At 39.1% G+C, this 24,357-nt stretch overlaps 1 protein-coding gene across 15 annotated transcripts in view; it reads right to left on the reverse strand.

Annotated features, from left to right (window-relative positions):
• The window catches only part of ZNF521 (zinc finger protein 521), a 422,310-nt gene that overhangs the window by 363,948 nt on the left and 34,005 nt on the right, over positions 1–24,357 (reverse strand). For all 15 annotated transcript variants that reach the window (XR_009759190.1, XM_061597293.1, XM_061597339.1 and 12 more), the window contains one exon: positions 19,365–19,544. Coding sequence is in view for 9 of the 15 variants with exons in the window: in XM_061597293.1 (XP_061453277.1) it covers positions 19,365–19,544 (180 nt within the window). In the remaining 6 variants the exon portion in view is untranslated. The remainder of the gene's footprint in view (positions 1–19,364; positions 19,545–24,357) is intronic.

Genomic DNA, 24,357 nt, shown 5'->3' on the forward strand with positions numbered 1-24,357 from the left:
GTTTCCAAAACAGAAGTGTTTGGAAATAGTGGATTTTTTGTTAGCTCTCAGTACAAACTTATATGGTTTTTATGTTTGATTTCTGCATCTTCTGAACTGAAAAGAGTAACAATTCAGCAATTTATTATCAGCAACTAATGCTTTTATTGCTTCTTGCATACAATCCAGCTCTTACCATACTTCCATTTCTTCCACAAGATGTATTTTATTATGCCTACAAAATTACTCAAATTGGAGAGACATTTGTGAGCTGTACAGTGTTTCCGTAAGTAGTTCATTATGATCAGTAAACTAGAAGTTGGATATATTTTAATGCATACCAATTTGCAAATTATTTCTATACAGCAATGGAAAATAATAATTCAATTTTAGATACAAAGCCTTTTTGTTTCTTGTTATACTAGAACACTTCTAGAAAACACTTAGTATCTAAGACTTAGATTCTATTCCCCACATCATTTTACACAGACATGTTATATTTTGGTGTCGAAGGATTTCACTAAGAAACGCGCTCCCTTAAAAGAACATGGCACAAATGAAATCTTTTTTATCTTGAGCACCTACTAGAAATTGTCTTTTTTTTCTTTTCAGTACACATCAATAGAGTAACAGAAGAAGGGGGAGGCCACGCATCCCTGCTTCAAGACTTTACATTTAAAGCCAAACCAAAATGTTCCTGGATTTATTGAACTGTTCATACACTGCAAGGAGGGCCCCAATGTTTAGCTATTCATGGTCTTAACCAACTCTATCCTTTCTACAGAACTGACCCTGACTCTCTTCTCAAAAACAAATAGAAGGGACAGTGCAGATAGGGGGGAAATGTCTGCATACCTAAACCTACCTAACTGGCAATGATGCTCTGATGATCTTGTAACAGTGAGCACTACACTCCCTACCATGACTTGGGTGCCATTTTTTCCTTTTGCTATGCCAGAGAGGACAGGAAGCATTGTCTCATTTTGACTACATAGCACAGTCTAGAAGCCAAAAACTAATTCAGATTTATCTATATGACACCCAGCAGATTGCCTCCACTACTGTAGGCTATGTCGACCATTGTGTTCCTCAGAAAACACCCTGCTGGCTATACTACAACCAGAAGACCTCACAGAAAGAGGCCTTTTCAACTGTAGCAACAGCCCTTGCAATATCCTTCCCAAAGAATTTCAGAAAGCTCCATCAGTTGGATATTTTAAACATATATTAGAAACCCATTTATTTATTTGGAACTTTTCTGATGGTTTTACTGAACAGGTTATCCTGTTCAGTTGCTTACTGTGACATGGGGTTTTAATAACATACTTGCTATTTTCCGATTTTTATTTGTAGTATCTTATGATACCTGTAGATTACTTAATTTTATGTTCTAAAAATGTTGAAATGATATATCGATCTCAACAAGAAGAAGCCAAAAGTAGAGTGAGGAAAGGCAAGGCAAAAAAAGCAACCACCAAGGCTTGAACATGAGCAAATACAGTTACACATACTTAGGCTTCATTTCAGCTGGGGAAGAGGATAGAAGCCAAAAAGAGGATGGACTTCTTAGAAGGGGGTGAAGATGGATTAACAGCAAGAGAGACAAGCAGTGGCACTTCTATTCTTCCTTAGTTTGCCTTTTTTTGCTATTGTGGTTGGGTTTGTGATATAAACCTTAATTAAAAATTAAATTATTTTTAAAAAGAGGGCAAAAGATTCTAGAGCACTTGAGCACAGTAGGAGTTGGAGAAGCAGGATTATACAACGGCAAAAAGAAAGGGCGGAGCAAGGCTTTAAAGATAAGGACAAGGAGTTTATGCTGGATGCGGATGAGAAGCCAGTGTAAAGATTGTTGTCTGAGTAATTAAATGAAGTGATGAATGAATAAGGTGACAGAGTGGTGAGCCTAATCAGTTTCAAAAGCTGAAACCTATGCTACATAATTACAAAATCAGAATTAGCTGCAGAAGAATGTATTAGTTAAAGCAGAGTCCCATGTACCAGAGGGAGAGCAGAAAGATTGTATTCTTTCTTAATTGGCAGTACCCCCTTCCCCTGAACAAGCATTTTTAGGGTGAAGGTGATTTTAGTTTCAGTTTGGAGGGAGGGGGAAGAGGTACTGGATCCAAAACCTCAGATGAATATGCGGATCATACAAATAAAGGGCTCTGGACTATGGCTTGCTAACCTAAATATTGGTTATCTACAAGATTATCCACATCCATCATATACTACACATATAGCCAATAGGAAAAGCATAGTAGAACAACATATATTCCACTTATACAAAATCTTTCGGAGGTCAGTGTTTCTGCTGTGCACTTATTTTGTTCTTCAGTTTGGCTAAAGAGGGCAGCAAAAAGGTAAGATTTATTAAGACAGAAAGAAAACTAATTATTATCAAAGAAAACTGGTAGAAATTCAAGTGTACATTGGTCAAAAATATGAATTACAGATTCTACCAAAATGTATGCTGTTTGAGAGAATGCTAATATTGTCTAAAGTGTCTGTCCTATAGCTGACACGATATGCTCACATATCACAATGTGCTAGAAATAACAGAGAAAATGAGGAAAAATGGAAGGGAAGCTCATATTCCACTATTTATGGCTAAAAATAGTCTTGAAAGGTTTATCATGATTTCAAAACAAATGGGGGACAACACCCATACATGGAGGATTTCCAACAGACTCTAGTTTCTGAGCTGTATCAAGGCAAGAACTGAGTGGATATTAGAGGCATACAAAAGACTTCCCATGCTCTCTGATGCTGCCTACATGTATGTGCACACATACGTGCAGCTAGCTAGGAACAGATGCCTACTGAGTCCACTGGATACGTGTGCACACAAATGCTGCCCAGGTGGAACTGATACTGTGGGAACAATGACAATGGTTGCATACGTGACAGATAATTTGTTCAACTCTACACATTTGCACAATCAAAACTATTCACAGTATTATAAATTCATTGACAAAGCAGCTGCAGACATGAAAAGCAAGTACTTCTACCAATGGGCAAGTTAAGTATCACATCCAACATAATGATGTTTATTTGTAAAAACTCAAATCAGAGAGCCAACATAGCCTGCATGAGCATTTACAGGCCTTCTGTGCAACTTCCCTTTCAGACAATATAAACAAATGCCATCAACCATATGCATGGCTGACTCGGCATCCAGACAGGAGCACAGGCTTGCGATGTCCAAAGCCGCTCTGAAGGTGGTGAGAAAGTAAAGTGGCATGCTGAAATTAATACAGGACTTTCGCAGGTAGCACTGGCCTGAAAAAGAGATTTTCCCCCACCCCTAAGATTCTTGGAACAGTATCATTTTGCAACTTATAAATGCAGTTTCCCCAAGATAAACACAATTGGATGTGAGCATTTGCTTTGAAGGAGTCAAGAAGGATTATCCAGATCTAAATGCTGAGTTGTCTCTTTGACAAGTGACGACTTTCACATGTCACAAAACTGACCCCAGGAGTCCACATTTTGGTTTGAGTCTGGAACGTATTGGTCCCTTAGAGCTTTAGGGCAACACTGAAAAAATAAGGAACTAAAGAACAAAACAAAGGAGAAAATGGATGGGTGGGGAGAAGGTTGGGAATAGAGTGAAGCAACCCATTAATTCAGTGACACAGGATACAACATGATTTATTTATTGTGTCATCCATGTACAAAGTAACATAAGCAAAAAGACATATTTCTGTTCTGACAATCTCACAATCAAAAGTTCAGCAACAGAAAAGATGAGGAAACCTCCCAGACAGAAGAAACATTACGGGACAGAAAAGGGTTGGACTCCTTTTTACTAAAAGAATTAGAAACGAAAAAGAGAAACAGAAATATAGTGATTAGAATCCAAAAGAATGAATCAAAGGCAATGAAAATGTGGAGTATCTAGGAAGAGATTTGTGTACAGGGATCTGTGAAAGAATTTTTTTCCTAAATGGACACAAAATCTGAATGAATCTTGGGTAATACTAAAACATTTCTCTAATGCTATATGCATAACTTTGAACCACAGCCCCATGTCTCCTCAAATATACACATGGAACTTCTATAAACCTAAGAGTGTCCATAGATACAGTTCCATTAGATTAAGTGGGATGTCATTTGCAAGCAAGGAAGTCCATGTGCCCAAGATCTCCCAAGCTCAAAGAGATGACTGAATCAGGACATATATTTGAAATAAGCATATCATGATATAGAATTCCCTTTTCCCCTCATTTGCTATAGCAATACTACCAAATCCCAGACTATATTGCCTTGGGGAGCTAGGATAAGCTGCCAAAGCAAAACTTTGAACACACAGAAACTACAATGACTTACATTTGAACACGCTTTTTACTCACAACTCATGAATACAGCATTTTGAAATTTGTGTGTACATTATGTATATGCCTTGCACACATGGAAATGCTGTGTACTCTGTTCTGCAGAGAGAAGCACAAACAAAACAGGATGTCCACTCAAGACAACCAGAATAACCTTATACAGGCATACCCCGCTTAACGTCGCTTCACTTAACGTCGCCTCGCTATAACGTACATGCTCCATATGACTGTATTTCTCCAGAAACGTAGCGCAGCAACAGAGGCTTTAGCGCGTGGGGGTGGAAATAGACACGATTGCGCCACCACAAATCAGCTGGGAGGCGCGATCGCTATCAGCTGGGAGGTGCGGCAGCGCGGCAGCAGAAGCTTTAGAGCGGGGCTTTGAGGCTTCGCATGAAGGAGAGGTAAAAAAAGTTTTACTGTAAAAGGTAGTGCTTCACTTTAAGGACATTTTCAGTTTATGTACTCGCTCTGGTCCCACTGAGTACGTTAATGCGAGGTATTACTGTACATTATTATGTGAGTTATTCCATAAATACACACAATTCTGTAGGAACATGAAAGGAACCAGAGGAACCTACATCTGATTCTCTACATGAAGGTGTGCTCTCCAGATAGTCAGGTGCTTGATACAGAACTCAGTTTGGAAACTAGGAATGCAAGAGCCTATTTGCTCAAGGGTAGGCTGTAACTGAGTCACAGTGTACATGCTTTGCACACAAAAGTTCCAAGCATCAATCCCTGTCATTACCAGGGATGGAAAAACCCATGTCTGAAATCTTGGAGAGCCACTATCAATCACTGTAGACAACACAGAGCTAGATGTACTAATGGTCTGACTCAGTATAAGACAACTTCATGTGTTCCCATGAAGAGCAGCAGGAAGAAGGTACTTGTCTGTCAGCCAGTAAAAGACAGAAGGCCAGGCAACTAGCATTTGTATCAAGTCTGCCATTCGTACTGGGCCCGCAGCTTAACTGAGAATTGTTTCCACCCTATCTTTCTGAGAGAAGGGGCAATTGCTGGGATTAAAGATGCAATCCTATGCACACTTATCTGAGTGGTGTTCACTTCTGAATAAAACATGCATGGGATTGAGCTGTGAATCACTTCCATGTGAATACACATGCAAATGCCTTATGTAAAAAACCAATATATACAACTGGAACAAGTTGCTTTTAATACTTATTCATAAAGCATAATTACATATTATGCAAACGTAGGGGTCAAAAGAATGAAAATGACTATCTTTTACAAATGACTCGAGCTCTAGTTTGACGTATACTATTTAGATTTTTTTAAAACTGTTTCTAAGAACGTTCCATTCACTTCACATAAGTTTTTTTCTGTTAAGAAAGGAATTCAGACCCCACTATTTTACTGAGTATGTTGGACAGGATGATAACAGGCAAAGAGCTTAATCAACACAAGGATGAAGGTCAGAGACCAACGCTGTTTTGTCTGCAATACATTTTAAAATCAAAATTCAAAGACTAAATGTTTTGACAGTCTGGAATTTTTCAGGACAAAGGGTGGATTTAATGTGAGACTCTGAACACTTTGACAAATTCAGATATTTTAAGATTTGTGGCAATGGTGAGGTACTTTTTCAGTTTTCAGAGAATGTGTATTAAGCAGTAGTTTTGCAGTAACTTATTAAAGTGCATTTCATACACATACACTGAACTTTGATTTCATCAAAAGAAAGTAAATAATCAGAATCTGCTGTTCCCACTTTTACTTTTGTTAACTTCTACATCTGGTAAAGGGGCTTGCATTGTGTTTGAAAAACTTGACCCTTCCTGTGCCTTCTCCACAGGAGTCACCCAGCCCTCCTCCAGTCATTAAACTGGACTTCCCGCTGAAATGAAGCAGTAAAAATAAATGAGACACACCATTTCCATTCAGTTAGAAAATCAGTGAAAGCAGACATTACTCAAAGACATTATTCACCAAAAAAAATGCGTGAACCACCATTTTTTTGAAGTTGACACCTTGTCAGTCTGCTATATTATTTTATACACAGGTGCTATATATTTCCAACTTAAAGGAATTAGAAAAGATGGGTTTTCCATATATCTTTAATATTTTAAGTACATGATCAACAACTGAATCAAACGTGGATAAAAAGTCAAGAAAAACTTTCACTCTACTTGCTTATTTTAGCAAGCTCCACATGATTTATTTTGCACACTGATACAGATTTCCAGTGGTGAAATATTAGCAATGAGCTTTAGGGTGTCATAATCTTTTAAGTCATTTGCATCATCTCTTGTTGAAATATTTAATGCTGTGGAGCAAATATCAAGAACAAAAATAAGCATGAGAGAAGGTTTTTTTGTTGTTCCACATTTGCTAAGCTCAGAACATTTGCTAAAAATCTGTAATTCACACTTTCAGATCTCGGTTCACAATACCATACAAGCTTTTGTTTCTTCCATCTTGCTCTGTCATACCAACATCATGCCAGAAATTGCTGGAAAGGGGAAGCATGCAACATAAGCAAAGATATAACCTTAGTATAAAACATGGGCATTAGAGTTCCAAACATGTCTATTATGAGTCTGTTAAAGAAGATTCCTGTCCCCATACATTATTTGGGCTCACTGCACAACATGCAGAGGAAGCACATGCCTTTAAACTTCAAGGAGTTCCCAGTGCAATGTGGAGAAAGATTCAGAGATTATGGAATAATCATCTCCAAATCGATCAATTTTCCCCTGAAGGTAAAACTGAAAGAAATAAAAAGTTGAGCGGTTCCAGCTACACTGCTTGAAGTTTAAAAGAAGAAATACCCCCAGGGCACATTGTGGAATGATCCCTACCTCTTTCTCCTGGTGCTTATTAACAGGTCAGAGATCTCTGTTACATTTACACGATTCCCAGGTGATATCCCTTACTAAGGATGGTGACCTTTCAGTCCAAAGAAAGAATTAAGAACATGAAGTTCTACTTCTTTAACAAAGTTTTCTTCTGTCATCAGCCATTTTGGAATCGGGTGACAGATTTGTCAAAAAATCTCTGTAGCCTCTTCAGTGATGCTAACAAATGAAGGCACTATCTGAACTGTAAACTAACCATACATCTACCAAAGTTAACTAAAACTTTACCTCTTTGTTTTTATTATTATTATTTATTAGTTACCTATCCTTAACCATATGGCAAGTTACATCTACAGAAAAATACTACTAGCTAATGCAAGGTAATAGGTATATGAAGCCATGTCTGTGAAAGACATTAACCATAATCCAGACACCTATGCACGCATCACCCAGACATCCACAGACATTGTATGTGGGAATCTTTCTAAACAGCAAGTTTAGGGTTTAGTTTAAGGATGGTGCTGGTGGAGAGACTGAGAAAGACAATGCATGCACACTGACGCCAATTCTGTTTAAGCAATTATTATGTTAAAAAAAGCCCTGCTTTTTTAAACCCAAGGGAGTTTATTAAGCAGGAACAGCTGAAAGGAAATTCTACCAAGTTTACTCCAGTGAGTGCACAAATGGTGTGTGCACATTGACCTCAAGATTGCACCCTTATTATGTGCAAACTTGTGTGTTTGCCATAGTTTCTGAACTTGGCAACAACCCTAGAACAGGAGCCCTGGGATTTTTCCAAGCCTCTACCAATGCATTGTTAAATGTTAATGATGCCATGATTAAGGGAACTGTTCTTTTCTTCCCTCACTTTCAGGATCATCCCCCGCAAAATAGCACATATTTTGTTCCCAACCGCCCTGATGCTTCTTTGAAAATCATAGGGCAGCACCACAGGCTCAGAGAAAAGTTGCAGTCTACCCTTTCCCCAAATTCATATAGTCAATAGAAGTTATGTATTACATTTTACATTTACATATGCATATTACATTTTCTAAATGTACCCCTAACATGTTTTAGTGTACACCTAAAAGTGTTAAAATGCAATTGTGGCAAACATGCATTCCACAAAAGTGTGTATCGTATGAATACTTCTCAGAGAGCCACAGTTAGCTGCAGGTCCCTGTGCACACCCATGGTTGCCTGTGTATACAGTGTGAAACAGCACACATCTTGGAATACTGCACATGATGACCTAAACTTACTATTGATTAACAGAAAGATAATCAGTAAATATATTCCTTCCTTCAGACGCCAGCTTAACCATATTAAATAACTGCTCTGACTATCCCTATGATGTATTTCTGTTAACTGCATTTTGTAATAGATTTGCCCACAGAGGCACAATGTACAGTAAAAACAAAGCTATTTTTTTCTCTTCCACACAATTTCTGTCCCCAGAAAACTAATCTGAAGTCACAAACCTTGTTAAACTAACACTGAGCTGGATTGAAAAACCACCATATAACTTTAACACCTATGTTGTTCAACCAGTTCCATAAATGGCATAACAACCATCAGTTTTACAGTTCTATCATTTATCTTCTCTTATTTGTCTACCCTATAACCCCATAAAATAAGTCACTATTTTTCCCTTTTATAGATCTGACTGAATGATTTTAGCTTATTTATATGGCACCTTTCTACAGCGAGCTGTTCCCAAAGCAGCTTATAACAAACTTTCAATAAAGATGGGTTGTTAGGAACATCGCTTACCAAAAACTGAGCTAATATTTGAACCCAAATCCAGCACCATCAAGTCTTGCCACAGCAATTATTATCCTTCCATAAATATAACTATTCATGAATAGAAGTACCAGAAAATGGTGGAAGTTAAAGGGCTCAATTTACTTCAGGTTCAACACCTGGTACAGGTTCAACCGCTGGTACCTCCAGCTAAAAGGAGGAAGCAATTGATGTGGAAAGCTACTTCCAGTCAGAGGAACAATACTGAACTAGACATGGCTTCATCTAAGGCAGGTTCCTATACTGATCAGATATATGAAGGGTTACTGACAACACTGGCATACACACACGGTTACCAAGAAAAATCTTGTATGTAGTGGGCTCACATTTCCCACAGTATTCTTGATATATACAAAAAACAATGAAAATGCAACATAGGTAGGAACTTTATTTTGTATATATTTGTAACAGCCCTGCTGCTACCTTTTGTATGCATGCATCACTTCATGCATTTGACTAAGTGAACTCCACACTGCAACAGCTTATGCACAGGCTATACTTATGTGAGTTTTCAAGGTGCCACATGACCCTTTTTTCCTAATCTGAAGACCAGAGATACCAAAGGGCACAGCTAAGTGTGTAACGTTATTATTGCTTCTAATAAATATTATTTCTTCTTATCTTTTTGATTGAGTATGCTTTTGTTGTTAGCTGCTCTGACATCTTGGTGAGAAGGCAGGGTAAAAATCCAGAAAATAATTTTGCGGTTTTGTGAAAACAGAGGAAAAACATTTGACTGAGGGTGCTGAGACAGTGAGTCGAATCCAATGAAGTCATTTCACAAGTAGAATGATGACTGCTCAACTTCTTCTCCCTCTCATCCCCATCCCCATGTGCCCTGCCCCCTTCCAAATCTGCTCCGGGAGCAGATCTGGGGGAGTGAAGGGTGCATGCAGGCTGTAGAGAGAGGGAGAGGAAGAGGAAGTTCTATTATATGAGTAGAAGACATTCCACTCCTGCAATGGCTCAACTGAATGCAACCCTGCACTTTTATTTTTCTAAAAAAGGATGTTTTCCAATGCTTATTGCTGTGAACATTCACTTTTAAGACTGTGGACAATGCCCAATGAAATCTCACAAGACAGAGGGATGACTAAAATAAATTCTGAGGGGACAAGAGCAGAGGGCTTCACTACCCTACACAGCTCTTGCCTAGCCAGTGTTACATAATTTATGCCTGTTGCCATATTCAGCTTCTGTTGGCATACAGTTTGGATTACCATGGCAGAGAACTGTATGTTACATTTTATCACATGCAGCATCTTAGAGCCCTATGTAATGTTTATTTTCTCAAACTGCTTTATAAAGACAACAAAAGGAAGACAATCAATTAGAGAGAACTGTCCTGTGAAGTCAACACTATTGTGAGATAAACTTTTCAATCAAGTATGAATCAATCTATGCTGAGTGGTCATGTGCAAGTCCCAGTGCTCAGGTGTGGAGACTGAGCATTAGACTGAGTAATATATCAACAAAGATAAAGTGGATAAATTTTTTTTAAAAAATTATGTACTTTTCTAAAAGAATAACTTGCTTAGTGTTAAATAATCAGAATGTAAAAGATTATTAGCAGCAAAGTTAATCTCTAAACTAAATTAATGCTTTCTACTAGACACACTGAATTAAAGGAGACCTTTCTATGCAAATGAATAATGAATTTTATCATATCAAATATGTTTACACTTTATTTGATGTACAGTAGGGCCCCACTCATACAGCAGGTTCCATTCCAGGCCCCCGCCAAAAAGCAAGGCCCTACTCAGCTGTAGCACGGGAACTCCCCGTGCTCCAGCTGGCAGCAATCAGCCAGAGAGCACAAGCTTCCCGCCCTACAGCTGATCGCGCAATCAACTGTAGTGCAGGGAGCTCCAGCCACCGCGCTCCAGCTGACAGCGACCAGCTATAGCGCGCCACGCAATCAGCTGTAGCACGGGGAGCTCCCGCAATCAGCTGTAGCACGGGGAGCTCACACACTCCAGCTAGACCGCAGGAAGCTCCCGCACTACAGCTGATCGCCCCACTGGCGCTGCCTTATTAGTGGAACGCTAAAAAGCAGGGCGTCGACAAGCAGGGCCCTACTGTATAGATTTGAGACTTGCACTATTGCTTAGGAAATATATTAACATTATTGGGAAACTTGATTTATATTAGTAGTTTTAAATTGGCCTTTTTTCTTGCTGATTTGAATCACTGAATTAAAACCACCTTTTTTAAAATTATCACACCCAGATGTATATTATACATAGGTTGGTATAAAGTGTGAAGAGTAAATTTTTTGTATATATCAAGAATACTGTGGGAAATGTGAGCCTGAAGTAGCAAGGATAAGAGAACAGGAAAGCCAGTACAAGAAGTAATGACAATACAAAAAGTTTACAATACGAAGTGTCACAAAAGTGTGAACACCAAAGCATGGACAGGAGTGGAGTGGAATTCCACCCTACTTGTATACATTCAGAACAGCAGGACAGAGTAAGGACAGTAAACAAAATATGGGATCCTGGAGGATTCCTGCTCCTACAGATAAAGCATTATGAACATTCCGTTTCCACAGACATGGGCACTGTGCTATTGAATGTATGCAGATGAGGATAGCTACCCCCATGTTCATAGAGGCTGCATTCACACTGTACATTTATTCCACTATTACTCCACTTTGAACAGTCATGGCTTTCCCCAATGGATGCTAGGAAGTGTAGTTTGTGAAGGGTGCTGAGAGTTGTTAGGAGACCCAAATTCCCTTTGCAGGCCTGCAGTTCCAAGAGTTCTCTGGGAAGAGGGATTGATCGTTAAATCGCTCAAGGAATTGTAGCTCTCTGAGGGGAATAGAGGCCTCCTAACAACTCTCAGCACCCTTCACAAACTACACTTCCCAGGGTTCTTTGGGGGAAGCCATGACTGTTTAAAGTGGAATAATACTGGAATAAATGTATGGTGTGAATGTGGCTCTCGTGTTGTATACATATGACAAGTGTGTATAAGGCTAGAGGTCCTAGAATATCTGCCTTTGATTTCCGAAGATAATTGTGCTGGGGCTAAGTTGACAAATATATGAAAATGGTATTAAGCTAAAACAAAAACAGGTAATTGAAAGGAAAATCATTTTGATTATTTCTATTTGAAAAGCAGGGAAAAGAGGTTTGACCTGATCTACTCCATACTATTCTCTATAATGTAACTGGGCTTTATTCCTAAAATCTGTGTGAAGAGATCTTCAAATCCATTTAATTCATGCTTGTGCCACATGATAATTCACTCTTCCAAAGTATGTCTACATGGATATATGTGTCAGCATCTTAGTTTGAAGTGTTTAGAATTTTTATGATTTGGAACTGCAGCTAACATCTGTTATCATTTTGCCATCCTCAAGTAGCTGTACCACCATTTCTTTTCTATCTTTTACTATGGATGTATCTCATGAAAAAAAATTTGTTGCTTTTGGCATCTGTTGCTAACCTCAGCTCATTCTCAGCTTTAGCCTTCCTGATGCCATCCCTGCAATTCCGTGATACCTGTCTCTACTCTTCCTTAGTGGCCTGGCCTTCCTTCCACTTCCTGGATGTGCCCCTTTTTTGTTTACAGGTCATCTCTAAACGTTTTGTGAAGCCACATTGGCTCCTTCTGCTGCCTTCTACATTTTTTTCCTTGATGGAATTGTTTGCCATTGTGCCTTTAGAATTTCCTTTTTTAGAAATTCCCACCCATCTTGGACTCCTTTTCTCATTAGGGTCACTTGCCATAGAACCTTACTTACCGTTGTTCTGTTTATTCAAATTGGCTTTCCTGAAGTCCACAGTACGCATATGGCTACTCTCACTTTTGGCTTCCTTTAAAATCAAGAACTCAAGCATAGCATGGTCACTTCCCCCCTCCGAGTTGTAATATGTATACAATATGTAATATGTACATAACTGTCACTTCATTCATTAAGTCATCTCTATTGGTTAGAACCAAGTCCAAGGATAGCTGATCTTCTAGTTGCTTCCTCCACTTTCTGTAGGAGAAAGTTATCTCCAACACAAATCAGGAATTTCTTGGAGGGACCGGGTTTGGCAGAATTTATCTCCTAGCAGATACTGGAGTAACTGAAGTCCCCTATTACTATTACATCATGACTCCTTGAAACATTGGCAATTTGCTTTTCAAAAATTTCATCCTCATCTTCTCCTTGAATGGGTGGTCAATAGTAGACTCCAACTATCACGGTCCTTTTATTCCTTGCCGCATTGATTTTAATCCAGATGCTCTTGATGGGGCTACCAAGCTCATCCTCCTGTATGTCTGTGCAGGGATATATATTTTTTAACATATAGCACAGCTATGCCTCTCTATTCCTTCTGTTCTTTTTGAACAAGTTATATCCTTCAATTGCTGTATTCCAGTCATGGGAGTCATCCCACCAAGTTTCAGTTATACCTATCAAGTCCTCTATTAAGAATTCAAGTTTGTCCTGTTTGTTTCCTATACTCCGGGCATTAGGATCCAGACACCAAAGACTATATGATGTACAGCCTGGCTTCCTTCCTACATTTTTATGAAGACTATTACAGGGCTCTATTAGAGCCGTTTTCTCAGTTCCTGTTACGGTGCACAAGCCTTCATCAGTCGTTACTGCCAAGTTTACCTCTCCCTGATTTCAATGTTATCTACTCCCAGCTAAGTCTGCATAGGATGTAACTTTAAATCAGGTGTGGGGAACCTTTGGCCCTCCAGATGTTCCTGAACTACAACTCCTATCAGCCCCAGCAAGCAGGCAAATTGCCAGGGATGATGGTAGTTGTGGTTCAGCAGCATCTAGAGGGTAAAACGTTCCTCACACCTGCCTGAAAGAAGTCTGCTGCACTCTGGTCTTAGTCTGCAAACCTGAAATCCTCCCTCTGCCCTGAAACTGATCTGAAACCATGACAGGAACATGATTAGGATATTTGACAGAATTTCCTTCCATATTCCATTATGTTCACTTATTTTATTTATTTAACAAAGTTTATACACTGTTTGATTCTAATAAAATCTCTAAGCAGTTTACAAAAATAAAACAGTAAAATTATCAATAAAAGGCAACTATAAACAGGTATTAAAAACATTCAAATGATAATTAAAATCCACAATCAACTAAAAAGATTAAAACACAAGTGACCTTTCTGCATGTCTGGATAGGCTTGTCTAAACAAAAATGCTTTAAGCAGACACTGAAAAGAGTACAGTGAAGGCACCTGCTTGATGTCAATAGGCAAAGCATTCCAAAGTGTGGATGCTGCCACACTAAAACATCAATTTTTTACAAGTGTGGAATGAATATTATGTGGCACCTGCAATAGTGCCAGTTCCACAGACCAAAGCAGTCAAGTGGAAATATATGGAGTAAGGTGATTCTGCAAGTAAACCAGTCCCAAGCTGTTAAGTGCTTTATATACTAAGATTTTGGCTAAAGTACTACTCCGTTACTTCTTCTCTAAAGGTGGGCAATTTATACCTGCTGCTATTAGAGTTTTCGCCGCTAAGATCGTCCCCCAGCTCCTTTATGGAAGTCCAATATGGATTGTGATTTTCTGCTCCAAAATAGAGGCCATTCTCTCCAACTTCCTCCGCTCCATCTTTGGCGTGCCCCTTTGTGTCCCTAACGCAGTTTTAAGATTAGAGGCTGGGTTTTCTTCTTTAGAATGCCTTTCTTGGTCCCGAACTTTGTGCTTCTGGTCCAAGACGGTTACCGCTGATCCTGCGTTGGGATACTCTACTGCTATGCAGTCTGATTGCTTTAACAGTTCTTGGGCCAAAGTGGTGCAACATACATTCTCTTCCCTTGGCCTACCTATGGAGTCTTTAGCTACATTTGACTTAGAAACAGCCAAAATGACCATCAATAAGCGACTAAAGGATATAGATCTCCAGTACGACATAGCCAATGCCTCCACAACCTGCTCCCCCCTTCACTTTGGACTGAGTTTTTCCTCCCCTCTTCCCGCCCCGTACCTTGAATTTCTAGATCTCCCACGTTACAGATCAGTCTTTTCTAGGGCTAGGTTTAATTGCTTATCAGCCCTCCTTGAAGGTAGCTTTCGGGGTATCCCTCAAGCCAAGCGTCTCTGCCCTTGCCGACTTAATGTAATTGAATCCCTGTCCCACGTGCTCTTTACCTGCCCTCTTTATTCCACTGCCCGTACCAAGTTCCTATACCCTCTGACTGTAAATTCGCCTGGAGGTACAACACTGGACAAATTGCAGTTCCTTTTATGCGGCACAGATAAATCAATATCGCTCGGGGTTGCCAAATTCCTCCACATGGCCCAATCCTCACGTAGCAAATACATTTCTAATATCTTGTGTTGATAGTTGTATCTGTTGTACATCTTTTTATCTTTTATTTTATTTTATCTTGCTTGTTTTAATCTTTTATATGTATAACGGGTCTATGACCGCACAATAAATTTGATATACTAACAACAACATCTTGAACTTGGCCCTGTAGCACATCGGCAGTCAGTGCAGATCTCCAAGAAGAGGTGTTATATGCTGACAAGGTCTCACTCCTTTCAGTAGATGTGCTGCAGCATTCTGCACCAACTGCAGTTTCTGGATCAAGCACAAGGAAAGCTTTGCACTGTAGTATTCAGTCTTGAAGTTACCAATGCCTAAACTACTGTGGCCAAGCTCTCCCAGTCCAGAAATGGTCATAGATGTCATAGCAGCTGGTAAAAGGCGCTTCTTAACACCAAGGCTACTTGAGCTTCCAGTGACAAAGCTGGATCTAGAAGCACCTCCAGACTCCGTACTCGCTCCTTCGGGGGGAGTGCAACCCCATCCAGGGCAGGCAACTGAACAATTTCTTGGACATGGGAACCACTCACCCACAGTGCCTCCATCTTGCCAGGATTCAAGCTCGGCTTATTCAGGAAAAACAGCAGAGTAAGATTATACCCCACTACTGAAAAAAGAGATAGCATGTGGGTCAACCACCACCACACTTTTTATAATACAGGCCCTGTTCTTGCCCCTTCTCTACCTCAGTGCCACATTATAAAGGACTTGTCAAATTCCCAAGTTTACAAAGTCATTTACAATATAGTAAGAGTAAGAGTAGGTCAAGAAAAAGCACTCTTACACATCCAAAGCCCAAGTGCACACAAAACACAGCTAAAGGAAATTACACAGAAGTCAGTCAAATAAGCTTTCGCATTCTGAACTAGAATAAAGCTATTAGGTTAGGATCTACTTAGACCACCTATTCCACACCTTGAGAAAGATTAGAAGTAGGCCATGGTCTCATTGGTTTCCTCTCCCCTCACCATAAGGAAACAGAGAAGAAACCAGGAGTTCCCATGTTTATCTAAACATGGGATGTTCTCCTCTCCCTCTTTAAAGGATGATTTGATTTTGCAGGGTCATGGAAGTACAATCCCAGGAAGAAAATAACATCAGAACATGATCTGAACTAGAATTTAACTGTATCTGCAGAACAGGATCCTAAATCTATACTAAAGGTTTTAAATAAAAGAAGCTTTTCCAGAAAAGTTTACTATCTCTCCAAGCATCAAAAAAATCAATACCTGCTAAAAGCAGCAACAATCTGTACGTAGTACTTCATCAATTTATATTTAGGTTACTGGGTCATATTTTCTTGACATTATAGCACTTAACTTACACAAAGCATGGTGCTGCAACTTTCAAGAACTCAAAACTAAGGATGGCAGGATTGAAAACAGATTTAACAGCTTAATTTACAGCATACTTCTATGCATGTTTATTTGAAATTAAGCCTCATTACATTCATGGGGTCTTCCTCCCAGGAACTGCATATAAAACTGCAGGCTCAAGGACCCAATCTTGGCATGTGTAGCTGAAGTATGGTTTGTTCATTCTTTACTTTCATCCATTGATCTGGTTCTCACAACACTATAAGCCTCCTCCCTGGTCTTTTTTTACTCCCATGCTGAGCCAAGTCAAAATTTTAGCCATGTCATCCAAACCCCATCACAGTGTATTGTTTATTTGAAAAATGAAAGAACTAAAAAAAGGTATAAGAGCACTGTTTCATATCACATCCAATACCAAACTATTTGCTGTACATATTTTCTAACATAGATCATCTTCTGAAATCTGGGGATTACCACATAAAATATTTTGACTGATCTTATAGATAACATTTTTGGAAATAGTATTCATAATTATTCTACAATAGAAATAAGCTACTATTATAAAAATTGTAATCAGGTAAAAGCGGGCACAGAATGAAAAACACACTTTTCAGAAAATGCTATCGTATTTGTATAATCCTTGTTTCAAACACAGTACACTCTACTTAGTTTACTTCCAGATTTTTTCAGCCTAGGTCTTCCATACAGAAGAGGTTCTTAAATTTTCAAATCCTCCACATTATTTTGAATCATTCTGATTCCCACCAGTCACTAATTTCTCTAGCAACATTGAGATACCAGGCTTTTTAGGGGATTCAGTGCCTTTTTTGAAAAACATTTCTTTTAAATTTAACTCAAGTGGCAGAGCCACTTTAACCCTCATTTAGCATGGCAAGTTCTGCCCTCCAGCATGACCTGGGGTGAAGTGGATCAGGAGCAGTGCTCCAGGAATTTCTCCTTTCACTTCAGCTCCCTAGTCGCAAGATATTCAGTTCATGCTGCTTGCAGTCACTCAACTCAACTCCCAGCTTCAGGTGAGATACATCAGAGGATTACAAAGGGTCCGTCAAGTAAATATGGAGGCAGTAATTTTTTTTCTTTTTCTTTGTTTTAATACAAGAGAAAAGGAGAACGTTTACCCATCATGGCTACAAATGGCTAATTGGACAACAGTGAGAACAAACAATGCAAGAACGAGAGAAAATCCATTCATAGACATCCAACATCTTGCCAGACATAAATAAGAATTGCCTAAAGGAAAGCATGTCAAGTACATGAAAGTGCTGGACTGAAACAGAAGAGCTGATTTACCCACACTTGGTTAGAAGAACAAACGAAAAGCAATAGGGAAAGGCAACACAGACAAAATATGCTGTTACTGGCTGATGACTCTATGTGGCAGAGAAGTATTTCAACACATTTTTTCTTCAATATGTCTGTTCCAGATTATACGTATGAACATATAAGGATATCTTACCAGCATAACTATTCACACAATTGCTTCATTGTTCATTTTTTAAACTATGATAGGTGTTTACCTGGAACCTTTTGTATGCTAAACATACAAGAAGAATACCAACAGAGATATTCTGCCTGAGTTATGGCCCACTTTATGTGCACAAGCATGCTATCTTGTGTGACTGCTTTGGCTATAGAACTAGAGGCACCAGAGAATGCACACATAATATTGCAAAACGTGGTCTGCATTCCTTAATTTCAAAAGCACCTGTCACATAAATTCTGCTCCATTATGATAGCTAACTGCTGACCATCATGGTAAACATGACGCCCATGATCTGAATCAGCAGCTTAGACAGATTCACAAATGAATGAAGAAATCAGAATAGAGAATGGGGTAAAACACTTTATTTTTAGATATATTCCTATTACGGTAGGTTAAGCAGGAACTGTTGCCAGCGCTGGACCAGATGTTTTTCCATGGCTTAAAAATTATTTGGATCTTGAAATACCTGAAATACTTGGATTTTTTTCTGGAAATGCCCACACTGCATTCCTTTGGGATGGAGTTCCTGGATTGCTTTGCAACAATTTGGGCTGCTTTGCTTTGCTTCTACATAATTCCTCATGCTATTGAGGCCAAAAGATTGTTCAAGAAAGATTATTAAGTGCAAAGTCTCTCAACCAAAATGCCTCCAGTAGTTTACCACAAGGGGTGATCCAAGGTGTGTCCTTTCATCACCCAATATCCAAGGGCATATTATGTTTAGTCAATTGAATTAGATTTATATTCAGTTCTGTCAGCCCCAATCATTGCTAAGAAACGTATTAAGAAAATGCATCTTTCTTTAGGACACGCTCACTCCAGCCCACAGGCCCAAAAGTAAACTTGAATTATCATCTTTGTCCACAGTGTCACAGCTGGACAGTAGTTCTCTTGTGGGGCTATTGGGCCAACATACTACAATTCCTGTTGTTATATTCCATGGTATCCCCCACAAATTCTACTCACCATTTTTAAAAAAAGAGTTGGACCAAGTAGGACCCATGTCATTTTTTCTTGACATCAAGTTGTAGGACAGAAGCTCAGAGAGGCAACTAAAAAAGGCAGGTATAAGGGAATCTAAAATGGTGTTTAATTGACTGATCCATACTTTCCTTAGAACCTGAATGGAACCTGTTCACTGGAGAACTCTGTTCCAGAATCATTTCAGAAATATGAGCAGCATTAACAGTGAAGGGGGGGGGATGGGATAAGAAAGCGCTCTAAACATGGGACCTGAAATCAAAAACAGAACAGTGAAAGGAGACACAAAGTGATAAGTATTGTTTACCTGTCAGTTGACATTGATTAATCTTGTGCTCTGTGATATCACTCAGTGACTCGAACACCTGGAGGCAGCTGTCACAGCTGTGCACAGCTTCTTCCTCTAACTCCTCCCCTTCTTCCGGCCTTTTCTTACAATCTATCAACTCTCCATCTTCTGCCTTGTCTTCTAGTTTACAGTTCAGATCTGAAGGGAAAAAATCAAGACTATGACTCCAGGGCTTTAACAGATGCTTTTTAAAAAGAAAAGAAAAAAAGAGGACTCAGATTGGATTTGTTGTTGAGGTTACTGAACAAGCAGAAAATGTACTTTTGACTCGAGCCTGCAGCTCATGAACATTACACTAGATTTTACTGCTCAGTAAGCAGAGGAAGCATTCAATCTCTCTTTTCTCAATGATTTTTCTTCCCAAACAGTTACTCCCCCTGCAAAAGCAACACATTTGTCACAGCTAATTTTGTGAAGTCTAATACAACTATTGGGGGCTTTTCATCACTTGAATAATTTAAAAGAATAAATCTCTTCTAGCATTCACCAATATCTAATAAAAAAAGACAAAAATGATCTGGTGAGTGAATTCAAGAGATTTTGTTTTAACTTTAAAAAATAAATAAATGCTAACGCTATCCAATTGTCATGGGAATGAAACTGTCTCAATTCACTAACCAGCCAAATGATCAGATTGTTTTATTTTATTGCCAACTACAAATAGATATGCCTTAAAATCAGAAGTTCTGAAATAATTATGCCTGCTAATTAACCAAAGTAGCATTAACCTGCAGAGGATAACTAGCCCAAGAGGCCCCTTTTCCATTATTATACTTCGAAACAGGTGTAGTGAGGATCAAATAGATAATCTAGTTCTAATCCCAGGATAGTAACGATGTGCCCAGTAAGAGGTTCTAACTTACTGTAACTCAACACAAATCTCATGGAGAAACTACAGCTTTGTATGTGACTGGGGCAAAAGTGAGAGTTTGAGAAGGCAACAATTTAAGGAGGTTTCTTATGTACCTTCAGAAGATTATACATGCCTAAAGAGGCTTGAAAACATGGCACTGGAAAGGTAAGAACTCTATAGTACTTCTCAGCTGCAAACTCAGGAAAAACATGCAAAGGAGGCAAATTCATCAGGTACTAAAAATATATCAAGTTATGTATAAACAAGCAGCTTTAACATGTTAAATGCATATGGAAAACTTCCCTTATTCATTCCTTTGGAAAGTGGTTATGGTAACTCTGGCTGCCATAGCACAGGGGAAAGCAATTTTGTTACCAAAGATGCTAAGTAAGGCAATGTATGCACAACCCAGAGTGTTTCATTATCTATGAAAAGAAAATAAAGAACTATGAGTATATCTAGCCAAATACTGACTACATACTCACACCGTAGGAAACTACTATTTACAGTCTCCCTGGTATGTACATGCAGTATAGACATAGTTTAAAAATGAGCACCACTCTCATATAAGCAGCAGTCCTCATACAGAAATGGTATACAAGCATGTTCCTGCTAATTTCCATATTGTTTAATGTGGGTCTTTACCTCAGAGCAACACATGCTGAACAAAGAAGAAAGCCCCTTTAAGTCCCTTTAATACACTACCTGGATTCCACACTTACATGTAAGTACATTCTCAACTTCTCTATCTATCTTAGTCTAGCAGTTAAAAATACCACTAGGTTATAAGCAGCCAAGGAAAAGAAATAATTGTCTTAACTGTTGCAAACTGACCCTGACATCATTAAACACTTGTTGGAAGGCAGCATGTGCACAATGCATACTATTAGATGTTCAGCTCAAGCTCCCAGTTTCATCTCATAGAACTGACAGCACTCAGGGAAATGTAGGGACTGGGTTTGAATTTTAACATGGCTATTTAAATGCTGCACATAAAGTTTATAGACCTGTTTGTTTTAAAATAAGGGCAGAGTCTGACTTTGCTTTAAGTAGCATGCTAGAGGGGAGAAAGAGATACAACAATGCCCAGCGCTTATTATTCATGAACGCTGGTCCTTAACAAGAATCCAATAATATAAGAGACATGCACACACAAACAGAGAGCTTAGGATACAAAACCTGAAAAACTGCTTATGACAGTGCATCTTACAAAAATAGAGCTAGCTATTAACATTAGAATTATTTTTCAAATTACATAATGGAGTCACTATTTGGGAAGAGGGAAGAGTTGCTTCCATTTACGCATACACAGATACAAACCTACTGGGATGGAAGTCAGGCAACTTAATCCCTTCTGCTGCAACTTCAGAATGTATGCTCTAGCAAAATGCTACGGTAGTTTTTAGGTCAACTCTTAAGGGGGAAGACCTGTGAGACCTGGGTTCAGTCACAGCCTCTGTGTAATGAGTTGTGGCAGCCTTTGCCTCTCTTAATGCATATATTTCCACTACAGTCTTTTTCCTGCAAAGACCCTTCCATTATAAGATAAAGACACAGATACTTGGAAGCTGCTGAATGGTTTTAGAGATGGTAGGAAGAGCCATCATCTACATTAAAAACAACGTATTAGTATTACAGCTAGGCTTTCATGAATCGTTGGCTACCATAACTATTGGATGAATGCAATCTGTATCAAGAAATTCCAAACCTTTCATACAAATTAAGGACTCTGCATACTTTTATTTTATTTATTTATTTAATTTAATTTATATACCGCCCTAAGCCCAAGGGCTCCCTGGGCGGTGTACATAACAATAAAACAATCAGAAAATATATAAATACAATAATACAATGGAATCAAACCAAACAGACGTAAACAAAAATTGTGTTTCCTTGGAGCCCTGATCATCCACCATCTCACTTTGGATGTCCAGAAAACAGCCTACATGTTTCCATTCCCACCACCCAGCAACCATGAAGGCTAAGAACTAGGTCCCAGGCTATGGTCTGAAGGCACATGAGGCCAGCACCCTGCTGAAGCTAAGCAGGGTCAGGTTTGGTCTGTGCCTGCTTGGGAGAATGCCTGGGAACCATATGTAAGCTGCCTTGGGTTTCTACCATGAAAAGAAAGGCAGTGTATAAATGAAATACATAAATAAACTAGATTTTTTAAAAAGCCAAGTTCTGCAATGCTAATTGTCTGCCAAATATTTGATTTCATGGTTGCAAACTAATTTCATGCACAGCAAACAAAATAGAAAAACTACCAATTATAACCTCTCTCTGTTTCTCTCAACCCCCACCACTAGGATAAACTGATGTATATCCATCACCAGCTTGAGTTTTTATAGCATCACATTTGGTATAAGTCCAATCTAAGACTGGCAGGTGTGTTTGTATTTAATGGCATCCATGTTGTATAAAAATGTTAATGTTCTATGATTTTTTTATGTTATAATGTATGTTTTATGCTTTTAAATATGTCACATAGAAACCTTTTAGGTAACAAGCAACTAATAAGTTTAATAATTAATAACAATCAGCATGGGGGATGGGGTTTGCAAACCTTGCCTTACCACATTTCCTCTACATACCTTCAAATATAACCTGTGGCTCCATATCAGGTGGTGTCCTACCAAAGGAATTTGCCTTTGATTGACAACTACAGAGCTAGACATTAAATATCTCGGTATCATTCCAAAGATCTGTGGCATCAGAAACTCTTTCTCCTGTTAAACATATGATCAGCAAGAGAGGATATCTGCATTGAGCCAATTCTTTCCAACAAGGGAAGGGGTGGAAGAGTACCACAAAGTTACAGTTCTTGCTCTCTGGATATAGAGGGAAATCTGGATGGCTATAAACAGCTGGTATAGCACAGTGGGGAGGAAAGCCTGGCTGGGAGTCCAGGGTCTGTGAGTTCAAATCCCCGCTGTGTCTCCTGGGTGTAAAGAGCCAGCTAAAGATCACCCCCACAATGAGTGGCTCAGGGGTTACGTGCCCTGCCACCTGTGCAGCCGTGGGCAAGCTGCATAGTCCCAAGGAACCCAGTTGCCCCCCCAGCTGGCAGTTGCGGACAGGGAAGGGGCTGGCTTGTGCAGCTGTGGCAAGCTGAGCATGCCCTAGCCAGCTGGGGAGGGCTACCTTCAGAGGGAGGCAATGGCAAACCCCTCTGAAAACCGCTTACCGTGAAAACCCTATTCATAGGGTAGCTATAAGTCTGGATCGCCTTGAAGGCAGTCCATTTCCATTTTTCCTTATTCAAAGAATTACACACACACGCCACTATTTTGTTGCATATATAGTACAGGCAGGCAATATGCTCACAGAAACCTATTTCTGTGTGTGGGTTGTACCATCACTAAATTGGATCTCCAGCATGAACTGTTGGAAGTTTAGAGTCCCAAAACACAACACACTAGCAAAACTATTCCCCTTGCCATTTGGAAATCACTGCCATACACAGCAAAACCCAATTTCAGCAAGCCTGTACATCACCACCCCATCTGCAAGAACCATTTGTAGAATTTCCTAATGCAAAAAGGGGGAGGGCTGATTTGGCTCTGAAAGGAATTCTAGCCATTAATATAATACATAAATGAACTGCTGTTTTTTATTTCCTGATTATGTTAAACACTGTTTATAAATGGTATTTTCCCCATTACTTTTGTGTCCTGGCAGGTGACTTTCTCCTCCTCTTCCTCATAAGGGATGTTATTGCTGTAACTTGGTCTAATAAAACTGAAAATTTGGAGGAGAATGAACTGACAAGGCTTAAAAGAGTTGGCAGCAATAAACCTATGGACTTCAATTAATTTCCAGTAAGAGATTGGTGTAAGGCCAACCAGCAAATATTCCTTTCTGTCCATGTAAAAATTAGGTTTCACCACATTTACCTTTTATATCCTATATGAAAATCAAGTTTTTAAAAAGTAATGAATATCTAAAGCCATCGCAGCAGCATGACAAAGACAATCTGTATGCTTGAAACTCATCTTGCATATTTCCACGCAACAAGGATCCATAGCTGATCAAGAGCCCAAACTGTCAACCTATGAGGAAAAAAGCCCAGTTTCCAGTCCATTTGACTGTGTTTTA

This window comes from Rhineura floridana, chromosome 1 (genome assembly GCF_030035675.1).
Source record: "Rhineura floridana isolate rRhiFlo1 chromosome 1, rRhiFlo1.hap2, whole genome shotgun sequence".
In the NCBI taxonomy this organism is placed as follows: domain Eukaryota; kingdom Metazoa; phylum Chordata; class Lepidosauria; order Squamata; family Rhineuridae; genus Rhineura; species Rhineura floridana.